Below are 18,958 nucleotides of genomic sequence, written 5' to 3'. Positions count from 1 at the left end.
ACTGCTTGCAAAGTACGTACTTTCTAAGGGCAGCTGTAGTAGGTACTGGTAGTAAGAAGTAGCCCCAGGCTGCGTTCTGAATCACATACTTCCATACTTTAATAGTATTCCACATGCAGTATGGCAAAAAATCACTTACTTCTACTTTTTACTACCAGTACGCTGCCCCTAGAAAGTACGTATTGGGACATACTACCTTGTCATAACATTGTTCCTTGAAATTTGACCACATTTGTCGCATTCCATAAAGCGACATTCGTTTGATTCGTCCACAGCTGTCGTGACCATGAAGCTGTAAAAAATCGACTTGCACACGTGACATAATTTCCGCTGTGCACAGGATTGTGGGTCAGAATAGCCAGGAACGTAAAATACGGCCGGATGTAGTAGGACATCCTGGTATTTTTGCCATACTGCATGTGGCGATGGATGTAGTATGTACATCCGACATGAGGTCGTGTGTGTGTGTGTGTGTGTGTGTGTGTGTGTGTGTGTGTGTGTGTGTGTGTGTGTGTGCGAGTGTGAGAGAGTGTATTATTTTATTTTTTATTCTACCTTCATTCCGGGGAGCCCACTGACACCAAGGTCTCATTTGCAGTTGTGCCCTAACAATATAAAGAATTATATATATATATAATCAAATATAGTTGGTTAATAGTTGGTAGAATTATAGTAATATGTCTACCAATGTATTGTTTCTGTAGTGATTATATCAAATCAGGTTTTATATTAACGAAAATACATAATCTGTAACATTTTGACCTCAGTACCTGTGCCGCAACAAACATGGCGATAATAGCAAGTCGTGACCGTGACGACCTCACGGGACGCCCTCCGTCATTCGGACACTTCCTGTGCACGCAAGCTACGTGACGTGCTCCAGATCGTCCGCTGTTCTGGTTTAGAAGGCCAAACAGCGACAGCTCGGTGAGTTTTTACACATAAAATCAAGTGGGTTGTTGATTCTGACTGAATGTCATCAGGTTTTGTTCAACGCGGGGCATTTTCTGACACGTCTACGTTCATCTCCAAGCGCAGAGTTTGAATTATGTCCACAAAAGTGGCTTTTCCTCAGTCATTGGAGAAGTCCTTGAGATGTACCAGCTAGCTAGGCTAGGCTAGGCTAGGACAGCTAACCGGTTTGCTTCATGCATGGTCCATGTTATGAATGCAGCTAGCTCACTGGTGTTGTTGTTTACAGGTAGCTAGGGACCTTGAGCTCAAGTTCAAGTCGATTCTTCTGTCAGCTAGCTAGTTAGCGGGGTTATGTTTGACTAGCTTGGCCATCAGCCTGCTAACGAACTAGCCTGCACCCATGTCCTCAGGTCAACTTGCCCTACAAGGTTTGATTTGACTTCGTAGGATAGTCAAGAAGTTGTTCAGGAGTTCCCTACCCAATCATGTCTCTGCAATGTCTTGTTCAGGAGTGCCCTACCCAATCATGTCTCTACAATGTCTTGTTCAGGAGTGCCCTACCCAATCATGTCTCTACAATGTCTTGTTCAGGAGTGCCCTACCCAATCATGTCTCTACAATGTCTTGTTCAGGAGTGCCCTACCCAATCATGTCTCTACAATGTCTTGTTCAGGAGTTCCCTACCCAATCATGTCTCTACAATGTCTTGTTCAGGAGTTCCCTACCCAATCATGTCTCTACAATGTCTTGTTCAGGCTACGTGTTGTTTTGTTTCATGTCAATAGGCTCTGTGCACCAGCTCCACTACTTCCTGAAAGTCACTTGGCATCTTTATTTCCTGTCCAATATGATTGGATGAAGTGATTAATCAGGTGTGCGCTGGGTCTGCCGCACACCTGATTAATCACTTAATCCAATCATATAGGACAGGAAATCTAGATGCCAAGTGACTTTCAGGAAGTAGTGAAGCTGGTGCACAGGGCCTATCATCGCGAGGTTTCACCAGTTGGTTACTGCAACATAATGGACTCCTCTCTGTGTTCCCAGCGTGTACCAGGCGTGATGTCTGCGGCCTTGCGTGTAATATACTCTGCGTCCAAGCCGGGTAAGAGAGTGTGTTGTTTTTGCTGGTTTCCAATTAAGACATCAGAACAACCATAACAGAAGAGAAGCAGAACTTATATTTGAAAATATCCTGAGGAAACGGGGGCGTGAGGATGTGGCTGAGTACCTCAGCTGATTGAACTTGCCTGGCACAGTGGCACCAAATGCGTTGTCTGTTATATGCAGAGCCTTCCCACCCAAACATCCATTCAAGCTCAATGAAACGCTCAAATAGGTTTGAGAAAGAAGACATGATAACAGATTTACTTTCACATAGTTTTATAAGACAACTTTTGCTTTCATGTCATAATAGTAGACTCCCTAGCACCTAGATTCTCTAACATGCAACCTTCCTTTCTCCCTTTATACAATGTTAACGTTTGAGTCCTTGAGTCCAGGTGCTGTTTATCTATAGCGACTGAGTAAATTTGTCTAGAGTCAGTGAACCAGCTGCCCATCCCATGAGGAACCACTGCACTGGCAGCCCAGGGAAGGAGAGAAGGTTGCATTTCTAGAGTATTGAAATGGGGCCCCTGTGCTGCTGTCTCAACTGTTGTTGGTCCCTTGTCTTCGTCAGGCACCTTGGCGGCCGGCCGCTGTCTGGCGCGTCCCTTCAGCGTGACCGCCCAGAGGGAGAGCTTCAGTGAGTAGCCTGCTCTAGAACAATCTACAGCTCTAGAACAATCTACAGCTCTAGAACAATCTACAGCTCTAGAACAATCTACAGCTCTAGAACAATCTACAGCTCTAGAATACCACCGACGCCTCCCAGCTGGTCTAGAACACTCTAGAACTTACACATTTATTGGCTCATACATGCTGTTGATCTGTCCGTTGCTCCTCTCTCTCTCTCCCTCTCTCTCTCTCTCTCTCTCTCTCTCTTTCTCTCTCTCCCTTCTCTCTCTCTATCACTCCCTCTCCCTCCTCTCTCTCTCTCTCTCTCTCTCCCTCTCCCTCCTCTCTCTCTCCCTCTCCCTCCTCTCTCTCCCTCCTCTCTCTCTATCACTCCCTCTCCCTCCTCTCTCTCTCTCTCTCTCTCTCTCTCTCTCTCTCTCCCTCTCCCTCCTCTCTCTCTCTCTCCCTCCTCTCTCTCTCTTTCTCTCTCTCCCTCCTCTCTCTCTATAACTCCCTCCTCTCTCTCTCTCTCTCTCTCTTCCTCCTCTCTCTCTCCCTCTCCCTCCTCTCTCTCCCTCCTCTCTCTCTATCACTCCCTCTCCCTCCTCTCTCTCTCTCTCTCTCTCTCTCTCTCCCTCTCCCTCCTCTCTCTCTCTCTCTCCCTCTCCCTCCTCTCCCTCCTCTCTCTCTCCCTCCTCTCTCTCCCTCCTCTCTCTCTCTCTCTCTCTCCCTCTCCCTCCTCTCTCTCTCTCCCTCTCTCTCTCTCCCTCCTCCTCCTCTCCCTCCTCCCTGTCTGGTGTGTAGAGTATGTGAATGCTCAGGACGTTCCCACAGACATGAAGTCCATCACAGACCGCGCTGCTCAGACCCTCCTGTGGACAGAGCTCTTCAGAGGTGAACATGCTGACCCGAGGGACCCCTTAATGACCCCTGAATAACCCCTTAATGACCCCTGAATAACCCCTTAATGACCCCTGAATAACCCCTTAATGACCCCTGAATAACCCCTTAATGACCCCGGAATAACCCCTTAATGACCCCTGAATAACCCCTGAATAACCCCTGAATAACCCCTTAATGACCCCTGAATAACCCCTTAATGACCCCTGAGTGACCCCAAACACAACACTTATTATTTTATTTCATCTTTATTTATCCAGGGTAGTCATTTTTCTCAACTTAAGAATGTGTTGTTGTTTACAATGATGGCTTGACCAATGGCAAGAGGGCTCACTGTCCCGCCCCCGGCCCTGTCAGTCACCCATCATCAACCCCCACTGACACTTCCTACGTTTTCAACTTTCAACTCTCCCGCCTCGCTTCCTGTCTCCCATCATGCCTTGCGGTCAGGTCTGAGCATGACCATGAGCTACCTGTTCAGAGAGCCGGCCACCATCAACTACCCGTTTGAGAAGGGGCCCCTGTCCCCGCGCTTCCGCGGAGAGCACGCCCTGCGCAGGTACCCCTCCGGAGAGGAGCGCTGCATCGCCTGCAAGCTGTGTGAGGCTGTCTGCCCCGCCCAGGTACCACACACTCACACACACTCACACACACACACTCACACACACTCACACTCACTCACACTCACTCACACTCACACTCACACTCACACTAATACATACACACACACACACACTCACACACACACACACTCACACACACACACACACACACACTCACACTAATACATATGCACACACACACACACACACACACACACTCCCTCGCACACACTCACACACACTCACACTAATACATACACACACACACGCACTCACACACTCACTCACTCACACACACTCACACTAATACATACACACACACACACACTCACACACACACACACTCACACACACACACACACACACTCACACTAATACATATGCACACACACACACACACACACACACACTCCCTCGCACACACTCACACACACTCACACTAATACATACACACACACACGCACTCACACACTCACTCACTCACACTCCCACTGATACAAACACACACACACTCACACTCACACACACTCACACTAATACATACACACACTCACACACACTCACACTAATACATACACACACTCACACTCACACACACTCACACTAATACATATGCACACACACACACACACACACACACACTAATACATACATACACACATATACACACGCACACACACTAATACATATATACACACACACCCCCCCCAACACACATATACCCCACAAACACACACACACACTAATACACACACACACACTAAAGGCTTATTTATGCTCCCTTTTCGTATGAAAATCTATCCGTCTCTTTCAAACGTCATAACAGTCACTGCCCACATACTTCCATGCTTCCATGTTTACATTGAATACCTCCACTAGAGGGCGCTGATTACCTCCACTAGAGGGCGCTGATTACCTCCACTAGAGGGCGCTGATTACCTCCACTAGAGGGCGCTGATTACCTCCACTAGAGGGCGCTGAATACCTCCACTAGAGGGCGCTGAATACCTCCACTAGAGGGCGCTGAATACCTCCACTAGAGGGCGCTGAATACCTCCACTAGAGGGCGCTGAATACCTCCACTAGAGGGCTCTGAATACCTCCACTAGAGGGCGCTGAATACCTCCACTAGAGGGCGCTGATTACCTCCACTAGAGGGCGCTGAATACCTCCACTAGAGGGCGCTGCAGTGTCACACTTGGGAAACCAACATTGCTTTTATTGAACTTGTTTTTTGGCTGGACCTCCAACAGCCCTATAAACGCATGTCTGTGACTGACTGATGAAGCTCCTCTCTAACTCACACAGCCTGTCCTCAAACAAACACACAGATATGCTCACTAATACACACACACCATAGCGCAAACACACACACACACACACACACAAACACCTACAGACCACTTCTGTCCCCACCCTGTCTTACCTCCTCTCCTGTACGTCGCACAGTTGTATTAAATGCTCCAGCCTCCATGAATTAACCCGCCCCCCGCCCCGCCCCATCCCCCCACCCCGCCCCCCTCCAGGCCATCACCATCGAGGCGGAGCCGCGCTCCGACGGCAGCAGGAGGACGACGCGCTACGACATCGACATGACCAAATGCATCTACTGTGGCTTCTGCCAGGAGGCGTGTCCTGTGGACGCCATCGTGGAGGTGATGAGACACTGAGAAGCTTTCCTCTCAGCCCCGGAGGGCTACATGGGTTATTCATATTAACACGCTCTCTACCTCCCTCCCTCTCTCTCTACCTCCCTCCCTCTCTCTCTCTCTCTCCCTCCCTCCCTCTCTACCTCCCTCCCTCCTTCTCTACCTCCCTCCCTCTCTCTCTCTCTCCCTCCCTCTCTCTCTCCCTCCCTCCCTCTCTCTCTCTCTCTCCCTCCCTCCCTCTCTACCTCCCTCCCTCCTTCTCTACCTCCCTCCCTCTCTCTCTCTCTCCCTCCCTCTCTCTCTCTCTCTCCCTCCCTCCCTCTCTACCTCCCTCCCTCCTTCTCTACCTCCCTCCCTCTCTCTCTCTCTCCCTCCCTCTCTCTCTCCCTCCCTCCCTCTCTCTCTCTCTCTCCCTCCCTCCCTCTCTACCTCCCTCCCTCCTTCTCTACCTCCCTCTCTCTCTCTCTCCCTCCCTCTCTCTCTCCCTCCCTCCCTCTCTCTCTCCCTCCCTCCCTCCCTCTCTACCTCCCTCCCTCCTTCTCTACCTCCCTCCCTCTCTCTCTCTCCCTCCCTCTCTCTCTCCCTCCCTCCCTCTCTCTCTCTCTCTCCCTCCCTCCCTCTCTACCTCCCTCCCTCCTTCTCTACCTCCCTCCCTCTCTCTCTCTCTCCCTCCCTCTCTCTCTCTCTCCCTCCCTCTCTACCTCCCTCCCTCCTTCTCTACCTCCCTCCCTCTCTCTCTCCCTCTCTCTCTCCCTCCCTCCCTCCCTCCCTCTCTACCTCCCTCCCTCTCTCTCTCTCCCTCCCTCTCTCTCTCCCTCCCTCCCTCCCTCTCTACCTCCCTCCCTCTCTCTCTCTCTCCCTCTCTCTGTCCCTCTCTACCTCCCTCCCTCTCTCTCTCTCTCCCTCCCTCCCTCCCTCTCTACCTCCCTCCCTCTCTCTCTCTCTCCCTCTCTCTGTCCCTCTCTACCTCCCTCCCTCTCTCTCTCTCTCCCTCCCTCCCTCCCTCTCTACCTCCCTCCCTCTCTCTCTCTCTCCCTCTCTGTCCCTCTCCCCCCCTCTCTCTCTCTCTCTCTCCAGGGTCCCAACTTTGAGTTTTCCACAGAGACCCATGAGGAGCTGCTGTACAACAAGGAGAAGCTTCTGAACAATGGAGACAAGTGGGAGGCTGAGATCGCTGCCAACATCCAGGCTGACTACCTGTACCGATAGAAACACACACACACACACACCACACACACACACACACACACACACACATCCAGGCTGACTACCTGTACCGATAGAAACACACACACACACACACACACACACACATCCAGGCTGACTACCTGTACCGATAGAAACACACACACACACACACCACACACCACACACACACACACACACACACATCCAGGCTGACTACCTCCACTGATAGAACAGATACACACACATACACACACACACACACACACACACACAGACTGACACGACTGACTACTACTGCGATGAGTAAACCTTCTCAGTTACACCATTAAACACACTTGATTTGGACTGACTGACACACACACACACACACACAGATATTATTATATCATATTACCCCACACTGCTTCTCTGACGCGCTCAGACCCTCGTCCAGCGCTGCACCGTTGGTGAACCAGGTCAAGCTTTCGCACTCCAGCCGTTCTGCTCAACCTGTTTCTAGTGTAAGCGTCCGAGTACACACACGCGGCGTCTCAGCCTGACCCCTGACCCCGCAGGCAGCCTGTGTGTCCCGCCCCTTCACCGCGGAGAGGAAGGGGAAAGCGTGTTTTCCGCCAGCAAAGCACACGGCCTCACGCCTCCGTGCGCCCCCTAGAGGTTGTGTGTGTGCACTGCTTCACCTGCTTCAGAAACAACGGGCTCATAACTTTTTGGGCTTAAGCCCTTTACGTCCTCATCCAGTCTGAGAGAGATAGACAGGTGTGTGTGTGGTCTCTCTCTTCCCTGGTGTGTGTGGTCTCTCTCTCTTCCCTGTCCTCATCCAGTCTGAGAGAGATGGACCGGTGTGTGTGGTCTCTCTCTCTCTCCCCTGTCCTCTCCAGTACTGGCTCTATGTTTGACCCAAGTCTGAATCCCTAAGTGTCCATGGGCCTCCTAAGCAACATCTAAACGCTCTTATCTCTCAAAACTGTCCATTGAAACCAGGAAGTGGCGTTGGCTTCGGAGCATTCAGGAAGTGATGTAAGACTTGTCTGTGTCGTAGTGGGCGTGGCTGAAGCCTCACGGGAAATGATGTGTGGCTTCCCGGGAAGGTGTTGAGTCTCTGCAGGCGTTGAGTGTGGTGCTCTTGTTGCTAATTATCGCTCGCAGATCCCAGTTTCAGTGGGATGGTTTGCTTTCATGAGAATTGTACAAAGGTTAAATACTTGTGGACTTTGTGAACGATGAAGAATAAATGAATGTTCTGTCCTTAGTTTTGAAACCGCCTGTGGTGTGATTCTTTCAAGGACCTGAGTGGGTTTGGTTGAAACGTGGGTGTGAAAACTAACATGAACACACCTTCAGTTTCAGAACAAAACACCTCGATGATGCATTCACCATAACCCTCTTCTATATGTGCGATGCTCAGTGTTTCTGCGTGTTCACAGCTGGTTAACCTCCAGGCCCAGTCACTGCATGAGAAGGACTTCCTGGGTTTGTGGTTCACACTTAAGAAATATATTTGAAATGCTAGAACTGAGGACACCTCATCTGATAAGTGACTATGCAGCACTGTACACTCCAACCAACACCTGACATCACTTGAGCAATTGAACACCTCGTCTATACAATAGAGAACTGACTCTGCACTACTGTATACTACTGTACAGTATACTTGACATGTTATGTAATTGCACTGCCTGTATCATGGACACAGTCACAGCCATCCATGATGGGATAAGTAGATGCCCTCCACTCTAGAGATACCAGTCATCCAGTCTCCTCCCAAACGTCCTGTGTTCTTCAGCAGATCAACACCACGCAGGAGATACCAGTCATCCAGTCTCCTCCCAAACGTCCTGTGTTCTTCAGCAGATCAGCACCACGCAGGAGATACCAGTCATCCAGTCTCCTCCCAAACGTCCTGTGTTCTTCAGCAGATCAACGCCACGCAGGAGATACCAGTCATCCAGTCTCCTCCCAAACGTCCTGTGTTCTTCAGCAGATCAACGCCACGCAGGAGATACCAGTCATCCAGTCTCCTCCCAAACGTCCTGTGTTCTTCAGCAGATCAGCACCACGCAGGAGATACCAGTCATCCAGTCTCCTCCCAAACGTCCTGTGTTCTTCAGCAGATCAACACCACGCAGGAGATACCAGTCATCCAGTCTCCTCCCAAACGTCCTGTGTTCTTCAGCAGATCAACACCACGCAGGAGATACCAGTCATCCAGTCTCCTCCCAAACGTCCTGTGTTCTTCAGCAGATCAACACCACGCAGGAGATACCAGTCATCCAGTCTCCTCCCAAACGTCCTGTGTTCTTCAGCAGATCAACGCCACGCAGGAGATACCAGTCATCCAGTCTCCTCCCAAACGTCCTGTGTTCTTCAGCAGATCAACGCCACGCAGGAGATACCAGTCATCCAGTCTCCTCCCAAACGTCCTGTGTTCTTCAGCAGATCAACACCACGCAGGAGATACCAGTCATCCAGTCTCCTCCCAAACGTCCTGTGTTCTTCAGCAGATCAACGCCACGCAGGAGATACCAGTCATCCAGTCTCCTCCCAAACGTCCTGTGTTCTTCAGCAGATCAACGCCACGCAGGAGATACCAGTCATCCAGTCTCCTCCCAAACGTCCTGTGTTCTTCAGCAGATCAACACCACGCAGGAGATACCAGTCATCCAGTCTCCTCCCAAACGTCCTGTGTTCTTCAGCAGATCAACACCACGCAGGAGATACCAGTCATCCAGTCTCCTCCCAAACGTCCTGTGTTCTTCAGCAGATCAACACCACGCAGGAGATACCAGTCATCCAGTCTCCTCCCAAACGTCCTGTGTTCTTCAGCAGATCAACACCACGCAGGAGATACCAGTCATCCAGTCTCCTCCCAAACGTCCTGTGTTCTTCAGCAGATCAACGCCACGCAGGAGATACCAGTCATCCAGTCTCCTCCCAAACGTCCTGTGTTCTTCAGCAGATCAACGCCACGCAGGAGATACCAGTCATCCAGTCTCCTCCCAAACGTCCTGTGTTCTTCAGCAGATCAACGCCACGCAGGAGATACCAGTCATCCAGTCTCCTCCCAAACGTCCTGTGTTCTTCAGCAGATCAACGCCACGCAGGAGATACCAGTCCTCCAGTCTCCTCCCAAACGTCCTGTGTTCTTCAGCAGATCAACGCCACGCAGGAGATACCAGTCATCCAGTCTCCTCCCAAACGTCGTGTTCTTCAGCAGATCAACGCCACGCAGGAGATACCAGTCATCCAGTCTCCTCCCAAACGTCCTGTTTCTTCAGCAGATCAACGCCACGCAGGAGATACCAGTCATCCAGTCTCCTCCCAAACGTCCTGTGTTCTTCAGCAGATCAACGCCACGCAGGAGAGGCCACATGGAACAAGGCTTCTCCAGGTTGAACGCATGGATGTCTAACCTGAAAACGCTCCACCCTGCCGGCCTCGATGAGGAGATGTTACTAAATTGCTTCATCTGAAATATCTGCTGGTCTATGATGATACTTTTATGTCTTCACTACCATTATGTGCTAGTCACTATTATATTTACCTTATTTATAATCCTGTATCCTGTATTACTCATATACTTTGTGATAATTTGGCTTTGCACCTGTACCTTTAAGAAATGCCAGGTCAGTCTTCCAATTAGGAAGGGGGGGGGGGGGGGTGAGGGCAGGGGAGCTGGGAGGGGTAGAGGGCTGCCGCCCTGGGCCTGGGGGTGCTGCTCTCTCTGGGCCTGGGGGTGCTGCTCACTCTGGGCCTGGGGGTGCTGCTCACTCTGGGCCTGGGGGTGCTGCTCACTCTGGGCCTGGGGGTGCTGCTCTCTCTGGGCCTGGGGGTGCTGCTGGGCCTGGGGGTGCTGCTGGGCCTGGGGGTGCTGCTGGGCCTGGGGGTGCTGCTGGGCCTGGGGGTGCTGCTGGGCCTGGGGGTGCTGCTGGGTCTGGGGGTGCTGCTCTCTCTGGGCCTGGAGGTGCTGCTGGGCCTGGGGGTGCTGCTGGGCCTGGGGGTGCTGCTGGGCCTGGGGGTGCTGCTGGGTCTGGGGGTGCTGCTCTCTCTGGGCCTGGAGGTGCTGCTGGGCCTGGGGGTGCTGCTGGGCCTGGAGGTGCTGCTGGGCCTGGGGGTGCTGCTGGGCCTGGGGGTGCTGCTGGGCCTGGGGGTGCTGCTGGGCCTGGGGGTGCTGCTGGGCCTGGGGGTGCTGCTGGGCCTGGGGGTGCTGCTGGGCCTGGGGGTGCTGCTGGGCCTGGGGGTGCTGCTGGGCCTGGGGGTGCTGCTGGGCCTGGGGGTGCTGCTCACTGGGCCTGGGGGTGCTGCTGGGCCTGGGGGTGCTGCTCACTGGGCCTGGGGGTGCTGCTGGGCCTGGGGGTGCTGCTCACTCTGACTCGACGCTGAAGCAGGACTGTGGTTGAACGGGAGCAGTTTTATTCTGTTGTCTGCAGGTGGTCATCAATCTCTGTTCAGTCAAATACAGGGAGTGAGCCAATCTACCGAACCCAACGGCATTCTCAATGGGCCCGAACCCTTATACCTCCATGGCCCAAACCAATAACAAGTGCGCCACCTAGTGGCGCGCACGTAGACATCCTACACATAAATAAATAATACTGCATACAGTGCGTGTGTGTGTGTGTGCTAGTAAGAGTGAGATGTGACATAATGTATAAACGGTATATTGTCAGCCATTTTGACTCACTGATGAGTGTTTGTATGATAAATAATGTTTCATATATATGTGAACATATCAAAGATCTATAGCGGGTTTACATATAGGGCTACAATATTAATTGTGAGGTGAGAATGCCAGAGGAAGAGGTGAACCCGTGTACAGGGATGATCAGATTTTGTGGGTAGGTTTTTTTAACATAGGCTCGCAAGGCACATTGATGCGCACAAAATGAACAGGATAAGAGAATATCCAGGGAGCTGACGGGTTCTCCGTTGAACCTCGAGTGTAGGTGGAGGTCTCATGGTGACCAGCGGACCTCTAGTGACCATGTGAAGATGATGGTCAAACATGATTTATCAAATTAAAAACGACTATCCTGCTGTAGCCTACTGTACATCGCTCACTTTTGTTTACACACAAAACACTCCTGTCTCTCCACTTTCCATCTGTAGTGTTTCCCCAGGGTCCACTTTGAAGGAATGGGAACTTGGAGAGGTTTCGGTGCGCCTTTATGGCCTAGGCTACTGCGGAGAGAGAGACAGAGAGAGAGAGAGACAGACAGAGAGAGAGAGACAGAGAGAGAGAGACAGACAGAGAGAGAGAGAGACAGACAGAGAGAGAGAGACAGAGAGAGAGAGAGAGAGAGAGAGAGACAGAGAGAGACAGACAGAGAGAGAGAGAGACAGAGAGAGAGACAGACAGAGAGAGAGAGACAGACAGAGAGAGAGACAGAGAGAGAGACAGAGAGAGAGAGACAGACAGAGAGAGAGAGAGAGACAGAGAGAGAGAGAGACAGACAGAGAGAGAGAGAGAGATTTACCGCCCTGTACACAACTGTTCCGTTAATCCGCCTTGAGAAGATAGGCTTAGTGAACTACAGGTTGGAGTCGTTGCGGCCATATTGAATAGGCATTTGAGAAAGAGGAACGTGTTAGATATTTATTTGTAATGATCATATAGGATCTGCACGTGACATTTCATTTCCAATGACGGAACAGTTCCATAACTGGCTGTCGGATTAAATTAGATTTAATAATTTTCTTCCGTGTAGGCGTAATTTGGGAGGCATTTTATTAGTGCTTGTTGATTAGATTATTGTTTTTGGTAGACCAGGGAATTCTGTCTGTCACCCACAAGTTTCCAAGATGAAGGACCGACTGGAACAGTTGAAAGCGGTGAGAGACTATTTTGAACAACCTCTAGGCCATTCTTATGATAGGACGTCGTTCTGCACAAATGGGTTTCTGATGCATTTACGGACCGTCAGGTTATGGACAAATTTGAAGGCCCAGTTGGGTTAGTGTGATAAAGGTGAAATGCCAAAACATGTAGATTTAATTTGAAACTGGACCATTGAATTAGACCTATCCGGATGCTGTGTTGTGTCGTGCGCGTGGAGAGGTAGGTCGTATTTCACAGCACGAGCTTCACGCAACAGGTGAATCAGCCTCATTTAGTAGCCTCATATCAAACTGATGGTAAAATGGCCTTCGTCTCTACTATAGACCAAATTATGGTTTCTAGTCGCCAACTGTAAGTTGAAGCCATGATGATATCTGAACAGAAGCCGGTGATTAGAAAAATATGGATGAGCCGCTTTCTCTTCATTTCCTGTTCTCTCAAGGTCATGATGAGGTCATACTACTGATTCTGACAGGGGGTTGGGGGGGGGGGTCTGAGCAGAAAAGTGACTTTGGTGGTGGTGATGTGGAGTTCTCTTCATTTCCTGTTCTGTGTGTGTGTGTGTGTGTGTGTGTGTGTGTGTGTGTGTGTGTGTGTGTGTGTGTGTGTGTGTGTGTGTGTGTCTGAGCAGAAAAGTGACTTTGATGGTGGTGATGTGGAGGTTCCAGTGGAGAACCAGGCCTTCATGGATGACTTCTTCGCCCAGGTACAGCAGGCAGCTCTGCTCTCAGTCTGCTACCTCAGAGTCTGTTACCCCAGAGTCTGTTACCCCAGAGTCTGTTACCTCAGTCTGTTACCTCAGAGTCTGTTACCCCAGAGTCTGTTACCCCAGAGTCTGTTACCTCAGTCTGTTACCTCAGAGTCTGTTACCCCAGAGTCTGTTACCTCAGAGTCTGTTACCTCAGAGTCTGTTACCTCAGAGTCTGCTACCTCAGAGTCTGTTACCTCAGAGTCTGTTACCCCAGAGTCTGTTACCCCAGAGTCTGTTACCCCAGAGTCTGTTACCTCAGTCTGTTACCTCAGAGTCTGTTACCCCAGAGTCTGTTACCTCAGAGTGGGTCATCTCAGTGTGTTAATGCTTTTTTATCCATGTGTGTGTGCATATGCATGTGCATAGGAGTTTAATGTGTGTGTGTGTGTGTCACACATGCATTTTGTGTGTATTTGTGTGTGTGTTTATACAGTGTGTGTGTGTGTGTGTGTGTGTGCGTCTGTCTCATTGCCTGTGTCTATACCCCAGATTGAGGAGATCCGTGGCAGTATTGATAAGATAGATGAGAGTGTGACGGAAGCCAAGAAGCTCTACTCTGTCATCCTCTCTGCCCCTACATCAGACCAGAGTAATCCACCATCTCACACACACTTCCCATTCTCTCTTTCTATCTGTCAGTCTCTCTCCCTCCCTCTCTCTCACCCTCCCTCTCTCCCTCCCTCTCTCTCCCCCTCCCTCTCTCCCTCCCTCTCTCTCCCTCCCTCTCTCTCTCCCCCTCCCTCTCTCTCCCCCTCCCTGTCTCTCTATCTCCTACTTTGTTGTCTCACCTCATTATTCATTTCATGCATTTTTATTCTCCCTTGCTTTTGTTGATCTTACATCTCTCTGTCTCTCTTTCTCTCCCTGTCTCTCTCTCCCTGTCTCTCTCTCTGTTTCTATCTCTCTCCCTGTCTCTCTCTCTGTTTCTCTCTCTCTCTCCCTGTCTCTCTCTCTGTTTCTCTCTCTCTCTCCCTGTCTCTTTCTCTCCCTGTCTCTCTCTCCCTGTCTCTCTCATCACTAGAGACACAAGATGACTTGGAGACCGTCACCAACGACATCAAAAAGTCAGCCAACAACGCACGCAACAAACTGAAGAGTCAGTGTCCCATACCGACCCTCATCCACACCACGCCTGTACCCTCATCCACACCACACCTGTACACTCATCCACACCACACCTGTAACCTCATCCACACCATGCCTGTACCCTCATCCACACCACGCCTGTACCCTCATCCACACCACACCTGTACCCTCATCCACACCACACCTGTACCCTCATCCACACCACGCCTGTACCCTCATCCACACCACACCTGTACCCTCATCCACACCACGCCTGTACCCTCATCCACACCACGCCTGTACCCTCATCCACACCACACCTGTACCCTCATCCACACTACGCCAGAATCACCTCCTCCTGTCCACTCAAACTGGATAACTGCTCGTTTCATGCTGATAGAGTGGAGCTTCTCCAGTCCGGATGTTGTGGACCAGGACGGCAGCTGTCACTGTAGTCGTTGAAGCCGGTCTCTCTGCCGTCATGGTAACAGGTATGCTTCTGTCCGCCCAGGCATCGAGAAGCAGCTGGAGACGAACGCGGAGGAGAGGGTGTCAGCTGACCTGCGGATACGCAAGTCCCAGGTATGCGCCCCCCCTGCCTACGTACTGTAGTAGAGATGGTTCGGGACCACCTCACCTGACACTCAGACTGAGCTGCCATTTCCTTTCACTTCATCATTCAGTCTGAACCTGCTCCCGTTGCAGACGTTTTCTGAGATGTGAGTCCTCAGCGCTGAGTTCGTCCCCTAACCCAGGGTTCCCCAACCTGCGGTCCGGGCCCCCCTTAGAGGGGTGCCAACAATCACAGGGGGGGCGCCAGGCCCCAGACAATTTGAGGCCTTAATATTAGTTAGACAAATATTTGTCAAAGAATCATGTTATTGACATGTCACACAGCAATTTTAACAAAAAACATGATCATATCTGATGAAGGGTCAAAAAGCCTTGTATTTACAGCTCTACAATACCATATAAACTCAACAAATTAATCTGAGACTATGAATCGTGTCAACATTAGTATTACGGCTACACTGGCGAAGCGCTTCATTGTCCACTAACGTACACCTGATGGAATTTACATAGAAACACACACAGACTGGACGTTCACAGAGATTTGGGGGGGGGGGGGGGCGCAAAATCCATCAAGTGTAAGTTAGGGGGGTTCTGGGGAAGGAGGTTTGGGAACCCCTGCCCTAACCAATCACGTCGCAGTTTAATTCCGTCATCGCATTCAAAGAAGGCTGATTGGCCTGGTTGGAATTCCAACAGAGAAACCACTCTGGATGAGAGCCTTTCCAGACCCTGAATTGCATTTGGAAAATAAAAGCGGGCGTGCCACTCAGGGGCTGGAGCCAGGATAGTCCCCGCCTCCCCTGAAGACTACAATCACACCCACTGACTTGTATGACTTCCCTGAGCCAAACACAGTTAAGTCCTTTGGTGAGGGGTGGTCGGAATTTGAACTTTGACCGATTTTCCGACGACCGCTCTCTCCTTTTTCCCAGCATGCCATTCTGTCCAGGAAGTTTGTGGAGGTGATGACCAAGTACAACGAGGCGCAGGTGGATTTCAGGGAGAAGAGCAAAGGACGCATCGCCCGTCAGCTGGAGATTAGTGAGTGCTCATGCCGGCCAGCCTTCATAGGCCTGTTAGAACCTGTCTAACGTTATTGGCCCATCGTCACCTGTGCAATGATGTTATAGCCGGATAGTCAGGGTGTCTGAGGATTTCTTGTGTACAATCTTAATTAGTTATTTAGTTGGTCAGTTAGGTCAATAGGCCAATCTCATCAATTAGCTTAGTTAGTTAGTTCGTTCGTTAGTTCGTTAGTTCGTTAGTTATACGTTAGTTCGTTAGTTCGTTCATTAGTTCGTTCATTAGTTCGTTCATTAGTTCGTTCATTAGTTAGTTCGTTAGTTCGTTAGAGATGGACCAGTGTTTGAAGAGCCATTCTAGTTTCATTAACCCTTTCCTGCTCATCCCTCCCAGCTGGGAAAACAACAACCGATGAGGAGCTGGAGGAGATGCTGGAGGGAGGCAACGCTGCGGTCTTCTCTGCTGGGGTACGGCAGTGTGCATTGGCGATTTTATAGGGGGGGCAGGGGGGCAAGTGCCCCCCCTGATTGGACAGCCCAACTCTGCTCAGATTCTTAAAAAAAAAAAAAAAAAAAACTTTTTTTTCTTTTTTTTTACTAATTAACACAATTATTAAATACATGGTTTGTACCATGGTGGTTTGTACCAGTTTGTGTTACATCATCATTAATTTTAAAAGTGTATTTATTACTTAAACTAGGCTACCTTTAAAAATATATATATATTCATAATCCACTAATGGCACAACTCGTCCGTCGAAAAAAATGAGATCTGACTGTACTGCTCAGTGCTCAACAAGCTACAACTAGCCAACCTGCTCATAATGGCAAAAAGAGCTATAAAAACAATTTACCACTTCTTCATAAAATAAAATAAAATCTGGCAATGCTAATGAAGAAGCTACCACTCGAAATGACAGCGCAGCAGGTGCAATCGAATGCAGAAGTGCTCCAGAGGCTATCGGAGCTAGCACTAGCACTAGCAACATCACCATCGGCGAGGAAGCTAGCACCAGCAGGCAGTTGCAGTTTGATGTTGTGATGTTGGGTATGGCCTAGTGCTCGGTCATAAAGTCATATTAACATGCTTGTGGTGTCTAGATGAAGTTTGATGCGTTGTGCATATTGAATTGTCATACGGATTTCTCATTAGCATACTGTTCACAACTGGTATTCTTTGTAAATAGATGGGACGAGACGGCAGAACAGTTTTTTTTTTTTTCCTCACGTCAAAATGTTGGCCCCCCTACTCTCAGAGGGTAAAATCGCCTATGGCAGTGTGTGTGTCTGTGTGTGTGTGTGTGTGTGTGTGTGTGTGTGTGTGTGTGTGTGTGTGTGTGTGTGTGTGTGTGTGTATATGGATCCCTATGTAAGGAGCTCTCTCTCTCTCTCTCTCTCTCTGTAGATCATGGACTCTGGGATCTCGAAGCAGGCTCTGAGTGAGATCGAGGCGCGACACAAAGACATCGTCCGTCTGGAGAGCAGCATCAAGGAGCTCCACGACATGTTCGTAGACATCGCCATGCTGGTGGAGAACCAGGTAGCTCTCTCATTGGTCAAGTTCACAGATAGGAGAACTACCCTCACTGGTCAAATATATTACATACAGGAATTGCCCTGATTAAGTTCAGTGTCCAGTCTCTCTCTCTCTCTCTCTCTCTCTCTCTCTAACTCTTTCCTTCCATCCTGTGTTTGTCTTTCCCAACCTTCCCCCTGGCCCCGGCCCTAAAAGGGTGGCATGATTGAGAGGATTGAGAGCAACATGGACCAATCGGTGGGCTTTGTCGAGCGGGCGGTGGCCGACACCAAGAAGGCAGCTAAGTTCCAGCAGGAGGCGCGCCGGGTGAGTTGTACCGAAGTAGAGGATGCTGGGACGGGAGGTTTGAGACGCCTCTCTCGGACACCCACGCCTGGCCGAGGCAGCTGCACTTCAAACAGTCTTGTGATACTTGGGACTGGAGAACTTGCAGTGCCACCCGCGTGAACAGTAGCGTCTCTTAACATACAGTATCTCTGGTAATGAGGTCTCTTCTTTCAGTGATCAGAGCTTTTTTTCTGGTCTGGTCTCCCCCCTTCCCTCATTTGTTCATTCCTCCCCTTCTCTCTCTCTCTCCCTCTCTCTCTCTCTTCCACCTCTACAGAAGCAAATGATGATCATGTGTTGCGCTATCATTCTGACCGTCATTCTGGGCGCCTTCGTCTACAGCTTCTTCAAGTAGGACGACCCGGTGTCGGAGTAAACAAACACGTAAACAAACAAGCCAACAAGCAAACAAACCCACAGCACTGCTGTGTCCATAGAAATACTAATGTTCCCCCTAGACTGGTCATGCATACTGTAGCTCCCAGCCCAGTGACTTGGATGGGCATAGGTGTATCCCTTCTATGGATTCTACTGTCGTTCTACTGTCATTCTACTGACGTTCTACTGTTATTCTACTGTCGTTCTACTGTCATTTCTGCTGAGTGTGTCCCTCAGCCTTGCGTTTATGGACAGGTGAGGCAGGAGGTGGAGAGATGTCCCCCTGGCTGCCCTCTCTGGATCTGCCCTCTCTGGATCTGCCCTCCCTGGATCTGCCCTCTCTGGATCTGCCCTCTCTGGATCTGCCCTCCCTGGATCTGCCCTCTCTGGATCTGCCCTCTCTGGATCTGCCCTCTCTGGATCTGCCCTCTCTGGATCTGCCCCCTCGCTCCACCGACACTTCCCCATCACGCGTTAGTGAGGAGAGTAGTAGCCT

The 18,958-nt window shown here is 50.3% G+C and overlaps 2 protein-coding genes across 2 annotated transcripts; both read left to right on the top strand.

Moving 5' to 3' along the window:
• Positions 1 to 848: 848 nt before the first annotated feature.
• ndufs8a (NADH:ubiquinone oxidoreductase core subunit S8a) lies at positions 849 to 7,160 on the top strand. The gene is made up of 7 exons (XM_084454590.1): positions 849 to 927; positions 1,963 to 2,020; positions 2,597 to 2,662; positions 3,439 to 3,528; positions 3,985 to 4,157; positions 5,663 to 5,791; positions 6,863 to 7,160. The coding sequence occupies exons 2-7, from the start codon at positions 1,978 to 1,980 to the stop codon at positions 6,992 to 6,994; spliced, it is 633 nt and encodes a 210-aa protein (XP_084310716.1). The 5' UTR covers positions 849 to 927; positions 1,963 to 1,977; the 3' UTR covers positions 6,995 to 7,160.
• A 5,612-nt stretch (positions 7,161 to 12,772) lies between these two features.
• Positions 12,773 to 18,439, top strand: stx3a (syntaxin 3a; the record flags this gene model as incomplete). Its single annotated transcript, XM_084454589.1, has 10 exons — positions 12,773 to 12,802; positions 13,441 to 13,515; positions 14,050 to 14,149; positions 14,582 to 14,656; positions 15,137 to 15,207; positions 16,131 to 16,239; positions 16,615 to 16,688; positions 17,626 to 17,760; positions 17,953 to 18,063; positions 18,362 to 18,439. The coding sequence occupies 10 exons, from the start codon at positions 12,773 to 12,775 to the stop codon at positions 18,437 to 18,439; spliced, it is 858 nt and encodes a 285-aa protein (XP_084310715.1).
• Positions 18,440 to 18,958: the final 519 nt, after the last annotated feature.

This window comes from Borostomias antarcticus (assembly GCF_949987555.1).
Source record: "Borostomias antarcticus genome assembly, chromosome: 20".
In the NCBI taxonomy this organism is placed as follows: domain Eukaryota; kingdom Metazoa; phylum Chordata; class Actinopteri; order Stomiiformes; family Stomiidae; genus Borostomias; species Borostomias antarcticus.
Note: the sequence above shows the minus strand (reverse complement) of the source record. Positions and strands in the feature narration are given on the sequence as shown.